At 37.9% G+C, this 21,054-nt stretch overlaps 3 protein-coding genes across 4 annotated transcripts in view; all 3 read left to right on the top strand.

The window, feature by feature from the left end:
• LOC149555552 (serine carboxypeptidase-like 42) overlaps positions 1-21,054 on the top strand; it is a 37,666-nt gene that overhangs the window by 6,237 nt on the left and 10,375 nt on the right. The gene's annotated exons all lie outside the window — the stretch shown is intronic.
• Positions 7,035-8,485, top strand: LOC149555554 (uncharacterized). The gene is made up of 2 exons (XM_089829655.1): positions 7,035-7,114; positions 7,688-8,485. Exon 2 carries the CDS (start codon positions 7,715-7,717, stop codon positions 8,345-8,347), a length of 633 nt encoding a protein of 210 aa, XP_089685781.1. The 5' UTR covers positions 7,035-7,114; positions 7,688-7,714; the 3' UTR covers positions 8,348-8,485.
• On the top strand, positions 9,376-10,307 carry LOC149555553 (uncharacterized). Its single transcript, XM_089829656.1, has 2 exons — positions 9,376-9,504; positions 9,607-10,307. The coding sequence occupies exon 2, from the start codon at positions 9,636-9,638 to the stop codon at positions 10,158-10,160; it is 525 nt and encodes a 174-aa protein (XP_089685782.1). The 5' UTR covers positions 9,376-9,504; positions 9,607-9,635; the 3' UTR covers positions 10,161-10,307.

The raw sequence follows: 21,054 nt of genomic DNA, 5'->3' as shown, positions 1-21,054 counted from the left end.
CAACCGTTTGTCTGATAATCGGTCAAAAACATTTCTCCACTTTTTCTTCCAGCTCTGCCCCTTGTTTATTCCCGCCGACTGGAAATGGGCTACCACCGACACAGGGACAGAAATGGGCTACAACCGATGCAAAGAAAGTAGACTTGCAAGACAAGCCAAGACTTGAGTGTAATCTATTGGTGTGGTCAACCAAAAGATCAACTTGTTAATGCCCAATACAACCAATAGACTTATAGAATCCACACGAGGTGGTTAAACCACAGCTGGTGAACCACCAATGATCCCCTGATTCCCCTCAATGTCACTTGCCATAGGCCCACATCATTCACATAGGAGATTCACTACCTGTGACCAAGCTCTAATACCACTTTCTACAAGCATGGTTGTTGTTGCACCAAAAGATTGACCTGCCAATGCTCACTACAACCATTAAAATTATAGAATCCATAGTAGGTGGTTAAACCATGTCACAAATCCCATGAGGGACATTGACACACTGCCAACATGTTCCAGTAGTTGTAACAGCATTTTTTGGTTTAGTGCCCAAATTTCTAACAATGTACGATTAATTTTGACTTTAAAGTTGTTAGCATTGATGATGATTACCCATAATTGAATGAAATACATTCCTTAGATCTTAAAAGCAACAAACCGCATTAGTGCATCAATAAAACCTGATGTAGCCTGCAAGTATACATTTACTTTTTGGGGGGCCTTTTTCACACGTTAGGAAAAAGATGTGGAGAAATTCTAGTTCTTACTCAATCTAGTTGTAATCTCTTAATTTTAGTCTAATAATGAAATTGGGCATGCACATATTTGTGTTTTGTCAAGTCCAATTTATGTACACATTGGTATTATGTGTATTGTCACTGAGTTCCCTCTCATTATCTCATATATTTGATTGGTTAATAATAATTTAATAGAAGGGTCGGTTGAATGTTGATATGGGAGCATGAGCCTCAAGTTGAGACCTCTTCAATTAATGCTTTTTCCATATGCTTTGAGCTTTTTATTCTAGACTAAAAATAATATGCAGTGATTATCGAATGAACTTAATCTAATTGATCTCTCAACTCTAATTTAATACTCTACTTGGGCATGCAGATGTTTTTATTTTATCAAGTCCAATATATGTATACATTGGTATTATGTGTTTCAGTATTAAGTTCCTCATGATGTCATCTATTTGACTGGATAATAATAATATAACACTTGATTGAATATTGACGTGGGAGCACAAGCCTCGTGTTGCAACCTCTTCAATTGGTGCTCTTTACATATTCTTTGAGCCTTTTATTCTAGACTAAAACAGAAATGGAGAAATTCAGAGCTTACTCAATCTATTTGTGATCTCAACTTAAAAATAATAATTTAATGAAGCATGCAGATATTTATATTTCATCAAGTCTAATTTATGTACACATTGGTATTCTGCATTTTGTCATTGAGTTCTCTCTTATGTACTTGATTGGGTAATAATATGTTCAATTTTTTTCTGGAATTTGATTGTGTAAATTTTTTTTAGCATCAACGTTTCGGATCACACACAGTGATCCATCATCAGGATGAACAGTTGGGTAATAATAATTTTACAAAAGGGTTGGTTGAATGTTTTTTATAACTTATAGGGATTTTTCACCTTGCTTTTTTTTATGGAGGATTTAATATTATATATAAGATCATTTTTCTATCTGATATGAGTATAAGGGCCTTGGGCTGAAAGATGAAACCTTGATGTTTGAGAGTCAAGGACTAAGGGTTGACTGTCCCACCAAAGTCGCTTGAGACATGATGTTGACTTCATCCCATAGGTGTTAGGCCTTTCATTCATTTAGAACCAAGGGTCTATTAACTTACCTTGATTTTGGCTGCTGTTAAGACAAGACAAAATACTTTCAGGGTTGTCAACTTTATGGATGCTCTCCTGGGATAGGTCTTTCATCCTGTGCTATAATAATGATTAAGCAACATAATGAGGAACCTGTGCCACTTATTTTGAATGGTTCATGTTGCTGTGCTTTTCTTTATTGTACAAGTTACGAAAATTGCAATTGCCAAGTCTTATTGTTGAGGTGTCTTTTCATATGATTTAGTTAAAATACGGACAAGGAATTGTAAGCCTATGGTACAAACAATTTGAGAATTGAACATTTGACTTTATCTAACTTGATTTTGTTTGCATTGATCAGGTTGGAATTTCTTTTAGTTCATCGGTAAGTGTCTCTTTGTTCATGGAGGGTCTGAAAGGCTCTATTACAATCTGTTTTATCATAGCTGCCTTATCACTGTACCTGTCCTGTCACAGCTCCCTTATGAGGGTGTATATACAGCCACATAAATGCAGACCTATAATGAAATAACTTGCACAACGGAAGAGATAATATGAAATATTCTAGAAATACTTGATAATAACTGAGAGTAATAGACTACTTCGAGGGGGCAACCTCCAAATATCTCCAATGAGAACACACTTCCCAATATATCTTGAAATAAGACTCGAAACCTTCTATATATACCTAATTATGCTTAGGCTGAATAGACACAACCCTATATAACACTTAGGCCGACCTACCTACCTAAATAATAATATAATAATGATAACATTACTTAATTAAGGATTAAGATAGCCACAAGTTGACTACTCATAACCCTATATACACCAATATTAAGGGCGTAGCATGCCCCCTCTCTTCAAAGAAGCATTTTCCTCAATGCTAACCAAGTGTGGATTCTTTTGAATGAACTCCTCATCTTCCCATGTGGCCTCTTCAACTAATAAATTCTTCCATTGGATGAGATACTAGGTGAGGGTTCTATTCCTCAACTTCCTCATGCGCGTTTAAAGAATGCACTCTGGTTCCAAAATTATTCTTCCTTCTTCATCAAGTTCTGGTAGTACTATTTGAGTAGGAATATTCTGCCCAATTACCTTCTTCAAACAAGAAACATAAAAAATTAAATGTATCTTTGTTGTTGGTGGCAACTCTAGCTTGTAGGCAACACTACCAATCTTTTGCATGATTTGGTATGGTCCATATTATCTTGGAGACAACTTATTATTCTTTTTTTGTTGCTTCATTGAGATTTGTTTATAAAGCTGCAATCTCAAGAAGACCCAATCCCCAACTTCAAAAAAATTTCACTACGATATTGGCCCGCTTGTTGTTTCATTTGATTGTGTCATAGCTAAATTCTCCTTGAGTCCTAAAAGTACCTGCTGTCGATGAAGCAAGTGGTCTTCTACTGCCTAAACTCTTGGTGACACCTTTAATGATGATTTGATGGAAGGAGGATGATATCCATAAAGTGCCAAAAATGGAGACATTTTTGATGAGCTATGAAAAGAAGGATTGTACCACCATTCTGCAAGAGGTAGCGAATCTACCCATTGAGATTGTTTCTCTATAGTGAAACAACATAGATATCCTTCCAAACATTTATTAACAACCTCAGTTTGCCCATCTAATTGAGGATGGTGTGAAGAACTATGAGCCAATTGAGTACCCAAACATGAGAATAAATATTTCCAAAAGCGACTAGTAAAGAAAGGATTGCGATCACTTACAATAACCTTAGGTGTACCATGTAGCTTTTGGATATACTCCAAGAAAACTTTTTCCACTATACTTTCTGTAAAAGGATGTGATAATGCAATGAAATGTGCATATTTAGTGAGGCGATCAACTACTACCATGATGACATTATGATCTTTAGATTTGGGAAGTCCTGTGATGAAGTCCATGGATACCTCTTACCAACATTGGCTAGGAATAGATAAGGGTTGCAAGAGACCTGGTGTCTTAATTGTCTCCCCCTTATTTCTTTGACAAACCAAACATTCAGCCACAAATTTTTGAACATCACCTTTAGCCCTTCCCAAAAAATCTTGCTTGACCCGATGATATGCCTTCAAAAATCCTAAATGACTACCAACTGAGGATTCATGTAGCTCTGTGAGAATCTTGTGTTTAAGAGTGGAATTCTTGCAGAGATACAAGCACTCTTTATAGCAAAGAATATCCCCCTTTAAACAAAACTTATCTGAACTACTAGGATCACTTTTTACTTGTAGGATGAGATTACATATTGCAACATCATTTTGCCACTTTGCTTTGGCCTCTACCACCCAATTTGCTTGTAATATTGAAAGAGCACACAGTAAGGCTTCATCTTTTTCATCCTTTCTGGAAAGCACATGGGCTACAATATTTTCCTTCCCTTTCTTATATACAATCTCAAAGTCATAGCCCAACATCTTAGTGACCCATTTTTGTTGCTCTTCCGAAGATAGTCTTTGTTCCAAAAAATATTTTAGGCTATCATGATCTATCTTAACCTTGAAGTGTCGACCCACTAAATAAGGCCTCCATTGTTGAACTGTGTGAAGGATTGCTAGCATTTCCTTCTCATAAATAGGTTTGAGATGATTTTTACCTTTTTAATTGATGACTATCAAAAGCAATAGGTCGACCTTCTTGCATGACAACTACTCCTATCTTGTTTCCAGGAGCATCACATTCCACAATGAATTCCTTGGCGAAGTTCGGAGTGGCAAGCACTAGAGTTGTATAGATAGCCTCCTTCAATTGCTCAAATGCTACATTAGCGGTTTCATTCCAATGAAAAGAATCCTTCTTCAATAGAGTGGTGAGGGGTACTCTTATATGACCATAATTCTTCACAAATCTTCTATAGTACCCTGTCAATCCCAAGAAACCCCTCAGCTTATTAATGGTTTTTGGAGTAGGCCATTCCATGATAGCCTTAATTTTGTTAAGGTCCACCTTTACTCCATGCAAAACTATGTGTCCCAAATACTCCACCTCCTTAAGACCAAAAGCGCACTTGTATGGCTTAACATAGAGTTGATGATCTTCTAGTAATTGTGATGCTTGATGTACATGCTGCAAATGTTTTTCCCAAGTCTTGCTATAAATCAATATATCATCAAAGAACACTAACACAAACTTTCTCAAAAACTTCTTAAAAATGGAATTCATCAAACATTGGAATGTAGATGGTGCATTGGTAAGACTGCATGGCATCACCAAAAAATTCATAATGACCCTAATAAGTTCGAAATGTTGTCTTAAAAATATCTTCCTCCTTAATCCGAATTTGGTGATAACCCAATCTAAGATCTAACTTGGTAAAATACATAGCTCCATTTAATTCATCTAGCAAATCATCAATGACTGGAATAGGAAACTTATCTTTAATGGTGTACTTGTTGAGCACTCTATAATCTGGATACATATGCCAAGTTTCATCCTTCTTACCCACCACCACCATAGGCGAGGAGTAAGCACTTTGGCTATGCCTGATAATTCCTGCCTCTAGTAGTTCCTCAACAATTTTTCCTATCTCACTTTTTTGTATGTGTGGGTACCTATAAGGCTTGATGTTTGGTGGCTAGCTCCCTGGAACTAGTTGTATGGCATGGTCATGATCCCTCTTAGGAGGAAGTCCTTTAGGTATATCTCCAAGAATCATTGAGTGACGATCAATTATTGCTTGTAAATTTGGATGAGTAAGAGCATTAGATTGAGAGACTTTCAATAAACATAGCTGAGCCACAAATCCATCTGCTCCTTTCTTAAGCAACTTTTGCATTTGATGAGAGCTTACCATCTGTGGGGACTTTGCCTTCAACCCCCTTAGCTCCACTACCTTTCCTTTTGATTGAATTCTCGTGAATAGTTCTTGGAAGTTCATCTCAATTGTTCCCAATGTAGTAAGTCATTGTACTCCCAAAACAATATCTGTTGCACCCATGTATATCACATACATTGGGGTATCAAGTTGATAATCTCCCATGGATAATTTGATGCTATGATACTCATAGTTTAAAAAAATGCAGATAAATCGCCGAAATCGCGAGTTCTCGCGTGTTATTTGCAGAGCCGTTAAAAACGAGCAAAAAATCGCCGGCGGATAATGGATTAATATCGCCGCGAGTAAAACACATGATACCGCATAAAATCGCGGGTTTTTCTGGCGAAAATCGGTCACCACAGTCAACGCATGAAATCGTCGACTTTTTCGCCACGTCGTGACTCCGTTTTAGGGTTTTTCGGGCTCATTAAAATGCCTTTTCAACTGCGATCTCTCCCGCGGTAAACCCTAACCTTCACCTGCGACTTTCAATGCGATTTGAACAGCATTTGACGGTGACCTGCGATTTCAAGTTTGGACTCGATTTGGAGTGCGATTTGGAATTTGGACTGTGATTTCAATGTACAATTTTCTATCTGATTCTATCTAAAAAAATTCTCATAGCTGATTTTAATTTTGGTACATGCTATTTTGGATTTCCAACGTATGTGATTGCAGTAGTAGAAGATATCGCCCTAAGAATCAAGTTTTGCTTTACACTAGTATACTGATATACCAAGATATAAATAAGATATACTGATCCTATTATTGGTATATCTTGATTTTGATATCAGTATGATATCAGTAGCATTTCATATTATTGGTAATTTGGTATATCTTGATACTCATCCTTACACTAGTATGCCTTGGCAATATAAATTATAATTTTTACATGCAAAAGCATACTGATCCGAATTACAATGATCTGATGATGTGCTCTACGGAGGTGGGTTGAAACCTGAGGTGTTGTGACTTGATGATTTTCCCATGCAGAAGAATTATCACTTAAGTTATTGTGTTGTGATATTTTCACCATTTAGGTTCAGGAGTTCGAAGACACATTAGTAACATCAACATGCACTTTCCTGAGGAATTAGGAAGAAAATATATTATATTGTACCACCATTAAGAGTTGAGAAACAAATTGTCAACATGTATTACAATTATCATTCAATTCCATCTTCATTATTAAAATTCAGATCATTCTCCTAGTCCCGATTACTATTCTTTTACCATTATAGATTGTGGAAGGAAATAAAGTTAGTATCAGGATTGTTTAATATTCTTTAAATTGTTCCATCTTGAATGGCATGTTCTTGTTGCTAGAAAATTGAATTATGATTTTCATTATTGACATTAATAAGGTCCTACTGTGGCCAGAGGATTGTGAACCAGTGGAACTACATCAAGCAGTGGACAATCACTCTAGCACCATTAGCCTTTAGAACTGTTACAGGTATATTGAGGAAGGTTCATGCCAACCTATGGAGAATGACATTTAATTGGAATTGTGTGTCTGTTATTTTTTTGACTTGTTCAGGTTATATTGACAAGAAATGAACCTCAAATTAAATAGAAAGATGTTTGATTAGCTTAGGAAAGGTCAAAGACTCAAAGATACTCTCTTATCAGTTGGGGAAGTAATAGTATAATAGTTGAAACTTGAAACTAGGAAATGGAATGCTAGTTAGAAATTTAGAATAGCTGGATATTATACCAGGGTTATCTAAATCTCCTATGGAGTTTTCCATAGGTGAAGAATCTCTAGAAAGTTTGTCTTGAAACAAAAAAACATTAAATTGTCACCTTGTAAGAACCTGACTAATAATTTTAATTGAGGAAAAGTGGGAAACCAGTAGGTATCTGAAGCTCTAAATCATTCTATGTTTGTTTTGTATTTTGAATCTTTGACTCTATGTTTGTTTTGTTTTCTATCTAAAGTGCATAACTCGTGTGCTAGTTAACTCTATCTGTTATGTGCCACTGCTTCTATCTTTATTGATTGATCTGATTTTTCGTTTTTGTACAGTGGACTTGTGTGTGTCACTGAAACAGGATGACTGGTGGTGGCAGAGCAAAGGACCCTTTATGGAAACATGGTATCCCAGGAGAAAACAAAGGAGATATCCAGTGTATCCATTGCTTTAAATGCATGACTTCAGGTATAAGCCGATTGAAATATCATCTTGCAAAAATTCCATGCAATGATATTACACCGTGTCTAGAGTGTCCAGAAGAGGCTACAAGAGAGGCTATGGCAAGCCTTCAAAAATATGCACAAAGTAAGGCAGCAAAAAAGAGGATATTCGAGGCCATGGCAGCCCCAATGGGGACTTTTAGTTCTACAGGATCACAAACAGGTGGAGAAATTTCTTCTTCTATTGGGCCTCGGATACGAGGATCGGAAAGTGTGAGTGGGTCTTTAGCAGATTTTTGGGTTCCACGTAACACTCCTGGTGCTCAACCCGGCTTACTAGGTACTGCATGGAACAAAGAGATGCACGAAAAGACAAAAGTGGCAATCATGAGATTTTGGGTCCGGAATGATCTTTCCTTCAATGCTTTATGCAGTCCATATTGGGATCAAGTGGTAACTTCCATTTCTTTGTCTGGTAAGGGGTTCAAGTCCCCAACTCCCTATGAGGTGAGTGGGCCGTTGTTAGATGACGAAGTAAGAAACATTCATTAGCTTGTGGAAGAGCAAAGAAGAGTTTGGGAACATAAAGGTTGCACTATTATCTCTGATGGGTGGACTGATGGCAGGAATAGGACGCTCATCAACTTTCTAGTTGCTTCAGGGGGGCAGTTGGTATTTCTAAAATCAGTTGATGCCTCTAATCAAGTGAAAAATGTTGAAAATTTGTGTAACATGTTGGATGAGGTGGTAATAGAAGTGGGAGTGGCTAATGTCATCCAAATTGTGACTGATAATGCAGCTGCATATGTGGCAGCCGGTAGACTTCTGATGGAGAGACATCCCACATTGTTTTGGAGCCCTTGTGCTGCCCATTGTCTCGACTTGCTTCTTGAGGATCTAGGGAAATTGAGCTGGGTGGAGAAGGTGGTTGAAGATGGCAGGAATATTGCGAAGTACATCTACAATCATACATGGGTCTTGAGTCTTATGAGAAAGCACACTAGTGGTAAGGATCTTGTACGAGCAGGGGTCACACGCTTTGCTACTAATTTTCTAAATTTGCAAAGCATATCAGAGACATTGTTAGACCTTAGGCGCATGTTTCTTGATAAGAAATGGTTGGAGAGTCCTTATGCCAAGAAGCCTGAAGCAGAGAAGATTGTGAGGATTGTGTTTGATGGTAGCTTTGAAAAGCTAATGGAGGAGACCCTCAAAGTAAGTTTTCAAATCTTAATTGATGATTAGAATTTAATTTTGAAATATTTTCATTGGCTGATTTTGTATGTTTTATTATGTCTAGGTATCAGAGTCGTTGGTGAAGGTTCTGCGAATTGTGGATGGGGATAAAAACCCCATGGGGTTTCTATATGAGGCTATGGATAGCGCAAAAGAGGCCATTCAACACTTGTATAGGTCAAATGAGACAAAATATAGACCCATATGGAACATCATTGATCGTAGGTGGAACCGACAACTCCACCAACACATTCATGCAGCTGCCTACTACTTGAACCCCAAGTACTATTTCTCTGACACTTTTAAAGCAGATGCAGAGGTTCAAATTGGCTTGGACACATGTATTCGAAGATTGGTTGCTGATACGGACCTCCGAGACATCATACTTGATGAGTTGCAGAGCTACAAGAGGGAAGAGGGGCCATTATTCTCTTCTCCTGATTGCAAGCGTAGGAGATACACCTTGCAGCCAGGTAAAAAAGAACTTGCGTTTACTTTTATCATACCATTTATTTTGCTTGTGAAGTTTATTGGAAGTTTTACCGCATCATAAATGATTTTTTTAAACCTTGCAGATCTGTGATGGGAAGATTATGGTGCCACAATGCCTAATCTTCGACAGCTTGCCATCCGAATTTTATCGCAGCCTTGTAGTGCTTCTGGCTGCAAGAGAAATTGGAGTACTTTTCAAAACATACACACAAAGAAACGTAATAGGTTGACTCAAAAACGCCTAAATGACTTGGTCTATGTGAAGTACAACCTTCTCTTGCACGAGAAGAAGGTGAAAGGGCAAGCTTCATGTGCGGCACTAGACTTGGATGACATTAATCCATATTTAGCAGATTGGATTGCTCCTCCTGATGGTGAGAGTGCAGATGAGGATGTGGGCGAACCTTTATTGACAGATGAGCAGCTAGCTGAGTTTGAGATGGAGGCAGATGACTGGGATGCAGATGTGGCAGCACGTGAGGTGGAACCTGAGCTTGGCCATCCATCAGAGGCTTCTGTGGAGCATGAGGCATCTACTAGGGCACCTGTTGAGGATGTTGCTACGGCAACCACTTCAACACCACTCACCCAGCAGCAGCGATCTTTTTTGAGTTTTACTCGTAGACACAATTTATGATTGCTACTTTTAGTTTTCATTGATACTGAAACTTGAACTTAATATGTATTCAGAAGTTGTTATTTCAAACTTTCATGGAGTTTGATTGCTATATGTATTGAACTTATCTATATTTTGATGTTATACAGTTATACTTGTTTTTCGGTTTATGATTCTATTACGATGTTAATCTACTAAGTTTTAATTGCTATGAAATTATGAATTATTGTTTAACTCAGAACTTTGCTTCATATATGGTAAATATCTCAAATCATTATATGTTGTACAAATGTAGTGTGTATGTATGCATTTTTAAGAATATTTTAAGAAATTGTATATTTTCAAATGTTCGATAAAAGTGTCGATTTATTGCCGAATACTTTGCCGAGTTTTTGCCGATTGCGATATTTTCACAATTTTTAGGTCAGCCAAGATATTGCCGATACCGAATTTTTAAACTATGATGATACTTACCTAAACAACTAACTGTAACCCCATCTGCAATCAAAACCTAAAACTCTGGGGCTGGATATATAAAAAAATTTACAAGAGTCGCCAACTTTTTATTGATGAAATTATGAGTATTACCTGAGTCGATCAACACTATTACTTTATGCTTCTTTAAGAAACCCACTACCTTGAGAGTTTGTGGTGCATTGAAACCTGAAAGTGCATGACAGAAATGATTGGTTGAGAATCATGTGATTCCTCACCTGACTCCCTATCCTCCTCTAATATGGTTTCATCGTCTTCTTCCTCACTTGGACCTTCAATATAGAACAATTTATTTTCACTACATTTATGTCCTTGATTGTATTTGCTATCACAATTGAAACGCAACCCTTTTTCTCTTTTCTCCTCAATTTGTTGCGGAGTCAACCTAGTAGGTTGAGGAAGAGAAGGTGTTGAATATCCTTTTTCTCTTGTCGCCTTAGCCCCTTGCTTTCTAGGAATCAAGAACTTCTCCTCTACTCTGCATGCCAATATAAAAGACTCATTTACTAAGCTAGGACAAAACATGCGTACCTCATGTTGAATATGATCCTTGAGACCACCCAAGAATAAATCATTCAAGTTCTCCTTTATAATTGTATCCACTCTCAAGGATAGATTTTGAAATTTTTGAATATAATCCTTAACTGATCCTGTTTGTTGAAGCTTAGCAAGCTGGCTAAAGAAGTTGTCTGTCACACTATTGCTATATTGTACTTGGAGTTCTTTTGTAAAAATTGACCATGATATGGTGAGACCCTTTTTCCTCCAATGAGTACAAAGCCAATGATACCAAATGAATTGATCTGGTTCTAGATATAACGAATCCATCGTGACCTTTTGTCCATATGGGGTCTGATGTACTTCAAAAAAACTCTCCATTTGGTTTATCCATGTTAGAGGATCCTTACCATCAAACTTGCGCATATCCATCTTTGGAAAAAAATTCCTAGATCTCATAGGAGTATTAAGATTTGTGTCATTATTAGTCGACTTGAAGGTTTCACCTTGCTTGCTTGAGAACTCCTTCCTTGGTTCATTCATATAGGAGCTTAACATGCTTCATATATCTGATATATCTCCTCGTAGGTCACACATATCCCTCTTAACTTCTTCCTTGAGCTTACTTATTTCCTCATTGGGTTTACTCTTCTCTATTGTTTCCGAATCCTTATCAGAGGATTTCCCTAGTGTGGTAGCATTCTTTTTGCCTCTTGTTGGAGACCTTGTCATGATGGAAACCAATATTTTTGAAATAAATCAAACAATTGAAATGTAAATTCTCTGATTTTTTATTTATTTATTTTTTACTGTAACTTACTAGGGCCAAGATACCCTTACTCAAAAAAAATCTCAAAAATTAGCAAATTTGCTGCCTTGAGAGAGAATTTTCGTAATTTTGCAATAACATGCTTGTTTTTGCTTCAATTTCTCCAAGCTTTGAAATGTAGGCTCCTCTACTATGTATTGAAAAACCCAATACAAGTTATATCAGCAAGATGTGAGAGATATGTAGATCTGAATAAATTGTGTAGAAATAGTAAATCTGCAATAATTTGCTCAAATTTACTCCAATTCCTCTGAAATTTTGACTATAGCTTCTTTAATATGGTCTTCAAAAACTCTTTAAAAATCTTTAAAAAAATCACTAAAATCTGAAAGTTATGCTCTTTCCAAAATCGCCTCCAATGTTGAGAAAAAATCTTGCCTCTATGGCGCCAAGATCATGCTCTGATACCACTTGTAATGAAATAACTTACACAATGGAAAAGATAATATGAAATATTCTACAAATATTTGATAATAACTGAGAGTAATAGGCCACTTCGAGGGGGCAACCTCCAAATATCTCCAATGAGAACACACTTCCCAATAAATCCTAAAATAAGACTCACAACCTCCTATATATACCTAATTATGCTTAGGCTGAATAGACACAACCCTATATAACACCTAGGCTGACCTACCTCCCTAAATAATAATATAATAATGATAAGATTACTTAATTGAGGATTAAGATAGCCACAAGTTGACTATTCATAACCCTATATACACCAATATTAAGGACGTAGCAAGACCACTTAGGAACATGTCCCTCAGAGCAGTGGGTCATCTGAACATGGCAAGTTGGCAACCTAGTTCTCTCAAGATTCATAATTCTGTTATGCTTTGAAGTTGTTTCAGTTGCTCATAAAACTGATCATGGTAGGTTTTGTTCAATACTGTGAAGAGGGAAAAAATCTTGTAGTGTACCTCTGCACCCGTTCAAATTCTTTCTCTCCCTCCTATTTCCTATAATTTATGGAGTCTGGACTCTTCACAGATGCTGTCTAAGGCTTCCAACAGCATTTCCAACGAATACGTTCAGGAAAATAAATTGAGAATTGCTACCAATTGGGCTTACATCTCAGTTTCAAGCAGTTGCTGCAATACCCATATCGGGCTCAATTTGTTTCATAATTGGTTGCTGGATTTGGTTGGTTTTTGTGGCAAATGTAGCTGCAAGAACACAATAATTGCATTTTTATCCCTATGTTTGTTTGTTGATGAGCTGGGGCAGCTAATTTTAGATCATTGCAATGTCACTGACAGAGAGTGCCAAATCCATTGTTTACAGGTATGCTAATTTTGAAGTCCCAAAGTCCATGCACATCATTTGGCACTGTGGGATCTTTGGCATCCTAATCTTGAGTCCTTGTGCATCATATAGATGGTTAGAAATTAGATGCATACATGATCCATAATTCATATGTTTCCTCTACTACAAGTCTAAAAGTTTTCTACTGGACATTTTCTTTTCGATACTACATGATCCACAATTTTATATACTGTTTCAGACTTCATGCTTTCTATTGCCTTTTTCACTTGTAAGTGAGCCTAATGGCTAACATCTCACCATCACTTTCCCTCTTTTAGTGATTCAATCCTTGGGATGGGACCACTTGCACCATGATTATTGTGTAACTACAAAAGTAATTTGCTTGTCTTTCTCAAGGCAATCATACATCAAGCATAGGAATGATGAACCTCATATCTCTTGCTGGTCATCCCCTTTATCATGGACACACTTTCTATTGCTAATGGACATCTAAGTGTTGGCCTTGTTTCCCCTTTTTTCATGGTCTACAATAGTTTAAATTCTTAAGGTAGGGAGCCTACCTAGTGGTGTTGCTTTGAATGATCTCACCTGGGTCAAAGCTATCCAATCCTCATGACACCACTCATATCTTTTTTATATGAATATTTTCTTCTCTGAAGATAGTAAAATTTTGGAACACAACTTCTCATATGAGGATCCTTTGGCATCAGCAATGTTCTCCCAAGATTTCTAAATCCTAATTATTCATTTAGCTTCTATTCTGCTCAGGACTAAATCATCACTCTATGTGGTAAGCATGCACTTTTCCCCGAGTTGCACTACTTATCCTAGGTTTCATTCTTAAGCAGGTAGGATACTCAATGGCATTACATAGAGAAATCACTTTTATTGAGGAAAAGATAAAAGAGAAGAATGGATGAAATGAATCCTATTCTAGATGTAGTTATGCATCAAGGAATGTCATGCCCCCACATAAATAGTAAATATGAATTGCCTTCTACAGTGATCTGTTTTTTTAAGAGGAAGGCAATGACAATCATTATGGATATTAGCTCAGCATTGGGAATAGAGATCATCTTCAAAGAACACTACACTCTATGGATGAGATCGAAGGCTGGCAGTCTAAGTCAGCAACAATGCAGCAATCCATATGTAAGAGCATTGATTTAAATCTTGATTATTAATCATTAAAGTAGCAATTTCAATAAATTAAAACAACAGTGGTTCACTAAGGGGCAACAATCATTTGCAAGAGATGTTATTCATGAGAGGGTTGTGACAATGGAAAAGACACAACCATCCATTCCTAATTGAATGATATATATGGTTAAGGTTGCACTCAAAGGTAGGCATGGAAGACAAGAAAGGAAGATCAATCAACATCTAATACAGACTGCAAGCACAGTAAATAAAACAGTACCAATGATTTACACACACATGTTATCGGGTAAATAATGTTTCAGGAATAGCTAATTGTGTGTTATTTACCAAATGCGTTATGATGCGAAGGTTGAGTCACAACCCTTCGGGCAATATATGTATGCTTGTCATGAACGAGAAAAGATATCATCATATCATAGTTGTTTCGAGTCCGAGTTGTACCGTGATGTGATGTATTGAAGAGAAACATTAATGGAATAACAATCTAGATTCCTGAACATTGTGTTGCATTCACTTCTATGTTATGCTTATCCATTAATTTTGTAGCATGTATTAAAACTAGTTTTGGCATCGTTGTCAACCGAATCTGGGAAGTGACAAAGGTAATGGAATAGAGTGGATAAATGAGACTACCTATTAATGAGAATATCATAACCAACAAAGATGGAGTTACAAAGCTTTTCAAAGGGAAACATGCATTGACCACAAACTTCTACATCTTGTTTCGGGCAGCCATTGAGACTTTTGTACGAAGGGAGGCTGCATGGAAAGAAGTTGCTGAGGATACTATGTGGGATGCGTTAAACATAAGCCCCGCAGCAAATAGGTTGTTGCATCACCTACCTCGTCTGTTAGCACAAGCATCCCTCACTCAAAGGAATCGAAGGGAGGAAAATGAGTGGGAACAATGCCAATAGCAGAACCTGCAAATTTTTGCCAAGAATAACTGTCGGGAGGAAGAACGCGATGGAACTTGACAAAGGATCAATCCATGAACTTTAAACTTTTGAGAAGGGGGAATAAAAAGGACATTGTAAACTTGTAATGATGAGGTCATATAGTCGACTCACATTGTACGGAAAATTGAATGAATAAAATTGTTCTAATCTAAATTATGTGTTGTTTCAATTCCATGAGTGAAAAGTATACATGCCAAACCTATTAAACAAAGATAGAAGTAGAAACGAACAAATAGACAAAAGTGAGGCTATCTAGAAGGCTTTATCACTACAGCAACAAGTGAAACGTAGAAGAGAGTTGAAGGCACTTGTTGAAGGATTGGTCGAAGGGGACCGAGGGGGTAGGGTCGGAGATGAAGAAGTCCAAGAGGAAATGTGTAGGAGGGAGGAACACCGTTAGGAGTACAATAGACACAGGTTGGCGAGACCAGTTTAATAGAAGAGACAAGGAGCTTATTAGGGAATCTAACCCTTACACAAAGAAGTGAGGTAAGGGAAGCTCGAAAGAAAGGCGAGAAGAAGCAAGGGAAGTTGAGGACACTGAGGCAGCAAGGAGTGTCAGAGGGACACCACATAGTGATCAAAGCAATTTGTCAAGATCCAACCCAACTAGTTTGGAAACAAAACCAACGAGAGGCAACAATAGTCAAAACAATCCGTCAAGCTCCAATCAAACCTTTTCACGACAAACAACCGAAGGAAGCAAAAACATGTCTCAAAAACAAAAACTGTCGAAGTTCATTGGCGCCAAGAAGGAGGATCCCGTGAGACACTGTTGGACCTGTGAAACTGTTTGGACGATGAACAAAGTTACAAATCAATATGAGTGGGTCCAATAGTTTCAGACAACCTGATGAGAAGTTTCCATTGATTGGTACTCCGATATGGAGAACTTAAGGATAAATACATGGGGCAATCTAAGGAAGGAATTCTAGAAGGAATTTAGATTGCTTTGGGATGTCAATGAAAGAGTTGCAAAAGTATTCAGCTCAAAGCAAGTAAAGAAAGTGACGGGAAGAGCTTATCATTGAAGGCTTAAGGAATTGTTTGGGAAGATGAAAACTCAACCGACCAACGAATTAAAGAAGAGATGGTTTATTGAGGGATTAAATGCCTCCCTCAGGAAGAAGATGAAAATAGTGCCACCTACATCATATAAAGATGCTTACGATAGAGCCATGAACCTCAAGAGTGAAGATAAGACATCAAAGAAGAAAAGAAGCAAGTTCTCATCCGGAAGTGATGAATCATCTAGAGAGAGGAGCAATGACGACGAATCCAATAAGAATGTGCAAGCTCTCCAGAAAGATATGGAACAAATGATGAGGGAATTTAAAACAATGAAGGGGAGTGCAAGACGAAGTGATGAAGAAGAGATGTGGTGTAGAGAGTGCAAGGTAACTAGACACACAAAGGGGTCATGCCCAAGAAAATCATTTTGCAATATTTGCCAAGTGATGGGTCATTCCACTAAGGAATGCCACTACAATATGAAGATGAGGAGCCAATAGGTGCTCTTCACATAGGAGCAACAATCTACCCTAGGGCAACCAACCCTAACCAACAGACAAATAATGCATCATCAGGCGGGTTCTGAAACAACCAGCATAGAAAGAGAGGAGGTAATGATGATAAAAGCCGAATACAATGCGAGTCAAAGGGAGGGTTGATGATACAATGTCGAGCATGCAACCAATGAGGCCACTTCACCCGAGACTGCCAAAATGATGGCACATCACAAAAGTTGTGTTCATGGTGTAGCCCCAAGGATCACGAAGATGCCAATTGTTTGAAGCCTAATGTGAACCTCCTTAACATCGAGAAGAAAAGGTATTTTCTATCACCCAAAACTAAGTGAAACAAATGGTATATCCTAATCCTCGTACTGAGAAGCAGAGGGTATGAGAGGCAAAGGAAGAAATAGAGAAAGCTATGAAAATAAGAAAGGATGCACATGAGAGCGAGCACTTTTGGGTGGATAGAAGCAGAAAACAATATACTACGACAGATGTTACAAATAGAGGTACTGATCAAAATTCAAGACCTTAATACCATGCCTTAATTGAGGACAACATTATTAAATACTTGTTCTACAAATCCTAGCACCACTTCTCAACCCGACACCTTGCAACAGATGTACATCCCGAGTGGGTTGGCAATGGACCCAATGCTATTGATAGTGAATAATGGCCAACACCCAGTAGTTGTAAAAATGGGCATTTTGGGAACCATTCTTATAGACACCATAGTCGATGGCGAGTCAGGGGAAAATGTCCTAGAGGAGACATGGAAGAAACTCGAGAAGCTTACTCTATGGCCCCCAACCTTCAATTTATTGGGTGCAGACCGACAAGGAATAAAACCCCTTCGGACACTAATGGACCAACAAGTTACCATCGGAACGCAACTGTTTGTGTTGAACTTTGTTGTGATCCCACTTAATAAGAAAGGGTATGATGCCATTCTGGATAGATGATGGCTAGTGACAACAAAGGTAAATCATAATTGGAAGAAAAATACCCTCCATGGAAAGTGGCAAAAGAAATTTTGTCATTGACATCTGTACACAAATGGCAAGTGAAGAAATTATATCATCTTCAAAGTCTCAGTCCGACGGAGAGCATGGTGGAATGGATGAAGGTAGGAACCAAATGGAACCCAATGAGGAAGGTGTACTAGAACTAGAGGAATGTTCGGAGGATGATGTAATTTCGATGAACAAACTCTTCCATTGGCTAATGGAAGACTACAAGCTCTTCCACAGTTACATGTTGGGGGTGGAAGTGATAGAACAAGGGTTGAAGAAGGATGTGTTTCTGTCAGAGTATGGAGAATACACAGGAGAGGTTTGTGTGAATGAGAGCCCAACGCACATATTTGATGCGGAAGGGACCAATCAAGTATGAAGAAGTGTCCCTATGAATTACCAACCTCGGGGATGAGGAAAACCCACGCAACATATTGGTTGGGGACGACTAGGATCCAGTGTTGAAAGATGCAACATTCAAAATATTCATGGAATATAAGTACGTGTTTGCCTAAACTTACAAGGACCTTAAGGGTGTCTCACCAGAGTTGTGCGTGCATCACATCCCCTTGGTACCTGGAGCCATACCTTTACAAAAAAGATTGTACAAGATGAACAAAAACTATGCAACCAGGGTAAATGAAGAAATTCAATGCATGCTTGAGGCATGAATCATCTTTAAGGTACAGAAAGTAAATGGGTATCACCCATAGTAATATCATTAAAGAAGGCAAACTAGATTAGAATTTGTGTCAACTTCAAATGCTTAAACACTGTCACCCTAAAGGAAGGGATTTCTACTCCATTGACAGACACAATACTTGAGGAAGTTGTCGGACATGAGATGTATTCATTCATGGACGGTTTCTCTGGGTATACCCAAATATTGATTGTAGAGGAAGGTAAGTTGAAAACCATGTAATATCCTCCCCTGATTTGAACTTTGACTTGCAGAAATTTAACTTAAGGAATATTGTCAAACACTTCGTATGCAAACTCATAAAGCTGATTTCCTCAATAAATTGCTTTCCAATGAGTAGATTTACGAACAACTATGAAGTGACATTAAAATGCATAATACACATCATAATATTTTCACAAACACTTGGCACACATTCAATAGTATATGAAAAATCTGGAAACTCTTTCAATCTGCTAATAAAGGGTGATTTTTAAATGTAGATGTGCACTTACAGCTGCCTTAAAGGCTGCAACAACTATTCAGACTTGTATTCAACAATTATTATGCAAAATATCAAAATTTAACAGAAGAAACCTGGAATTAGTTGCCATAGTATTTTGCAGATGTAGTCGGCCAGCCCTCCAAACTTCTAATCAGCCGGAAAAACAAGTAAACTTGATACCAACACTGTTCACGCCGTACTGTAGCAAAATACTGTTCATGCCAACTGTAGCAAAATACTATTCATGCGGCACTATAGCAATAACTAACTTCAGATCTGCACCTCAAACCCTTGTAAATTTCTTTATGCAAACGCCCCAAATGAAACCCAGTGTGTTTCCTGAAGTGAAAACACCCTTGATCCTCCTGACTCTGTCTTCCAACAGCGAAGAGAATGCTAGCAAAGAGGGATTCCGTCCTCCAAGCCCGATAATCAGATATCCAACAACATAACATTAATCTTCATCCAAGCATACAAAAAAAAAAGCTCTTCCATTTCTTTTATAGTGTTCTCATAAGAGCTCAATCCTTCGTTTTCTCAATGTGGGATAAAACATAACTCCCTTTATGTACCTTATGTCTCCAATGTGTTATAAAAATAAAGGGAACTCTTTTAATTTAAATATTTCCCACAAACTATAGTCTATGCATTAATAAAGTTAAATATTTAAATTTAACTTTATAAAATGGCTTTATCAATGCATAACAAATCTTATCAATGATAAATAAGTCTTCCTGTTGATTTTAAACAATTACCATCGACATACCACTGTGACTGAATGTCCAGCCATGTCCAAGATGACTTACTATAAATAGTAAGTATGCCCAAAGTTGCTTCAGAACCCCTCAGAAAGACCTGCAACTGAAACTGTCTAGGCCAAATGGCCTCTAAGCCCCTTTAATGTCCTAGTTAGCCTACGGGACTGTGGGGAAATAGGCTAATGACAACATCATGCTATGAATGCTGGAAAGGGGACATTACAAACCATGTTTATGGTGAAAGACAAGGTGTACGCATATGACTAGATTCTCTTCAGTCTATGCAATGCACCGATAATGTTACAGAGAATAATTCTTCACATTTTTTACAAAATGTCTGTGGGGAACTTCCAAGCTTTCCTTGATGGTTGGTCTATCTTCAATGGGTAGAACACACACTTGGCAATATTAGGAGAATGTATGGAAAGGTACCGACAGGCAAGTTTAGCACTCAATTTGAAGAAATGCAGATTTATGGTCCCACAGGGAAAGCTCTTAGGTCACATCATCGTATGTAAGACAAGATTAAAGACCAGCCTTGACAAGGTACTAGTTGAGATGGAGGCTCCCGTGGATGTAACTTGGGTAAAATCATTCTTGGGATACATCGGCTACTACAAAAGGTTTATAAAGAATTTTGCCCAAATTTTCCACCCCTTCAATAGGTTGGCATAGAAAGGGGAACCCTATATTTGGGGAACGAAGCAAGAGATGTACTTTAGCGAATTGAAGACCAGACTACTGGGGGCACCAACCCTGGCATATCCCAACTGGGACGAGGAATTCCACATACATGTGGACGCTTCCAACTTTGCAATCAGTGCAACTTTGGAACAAACGGGTAATCACGGCTTGGACCACCCCATCTATTTCACCAACAAACTGTTGTTAAGAGTCGAGAAGAACTAGAGTACGAGAAAATGAGAAGCCCTCGGAATGGTCTACGCCATGCAGAAGTTAAGGCACTATCTATTGGCAACACTTTTCATGTTTTACCTGGATCACCAGACATTGATGTACCTGGTGAATAAACCAATCATACAAGGGAGGGTGAGCAGATGGTTGCTGCTACTTCAAGAATTTACCTTCACCATTATTGTGTGGCCTAGGAAGAGCTACATCATCATAGATCAATTCTCTCAGATTAAGTTGGGAGAGTCATTGGAAGGAATTAATGATGACTTCCCAAACACACCTATTTCATATTGCTATTCTCCCCGAGTGGTATAAAAATG

The sequence above is a fragment of the Cupressus sempervirens genome, chromosome 5 (genome assembly GCF_028749045.1).
Source record: "Cupressus sempervirens isolate cs-2001-9-10 chromosome 5, ASM2874904v1, whole genome shotgun sequence".
Classification (NCBI taxonomy): Eukaryota; Viridiplantae; Streptophyta; class Pinopsida; order Cupressales; family Cupressaceae; genus Cupressus; species Cupressus sempervirens.
This window is presented reverse-complemented; position numbering and strand designations above follow the sequence as displayed.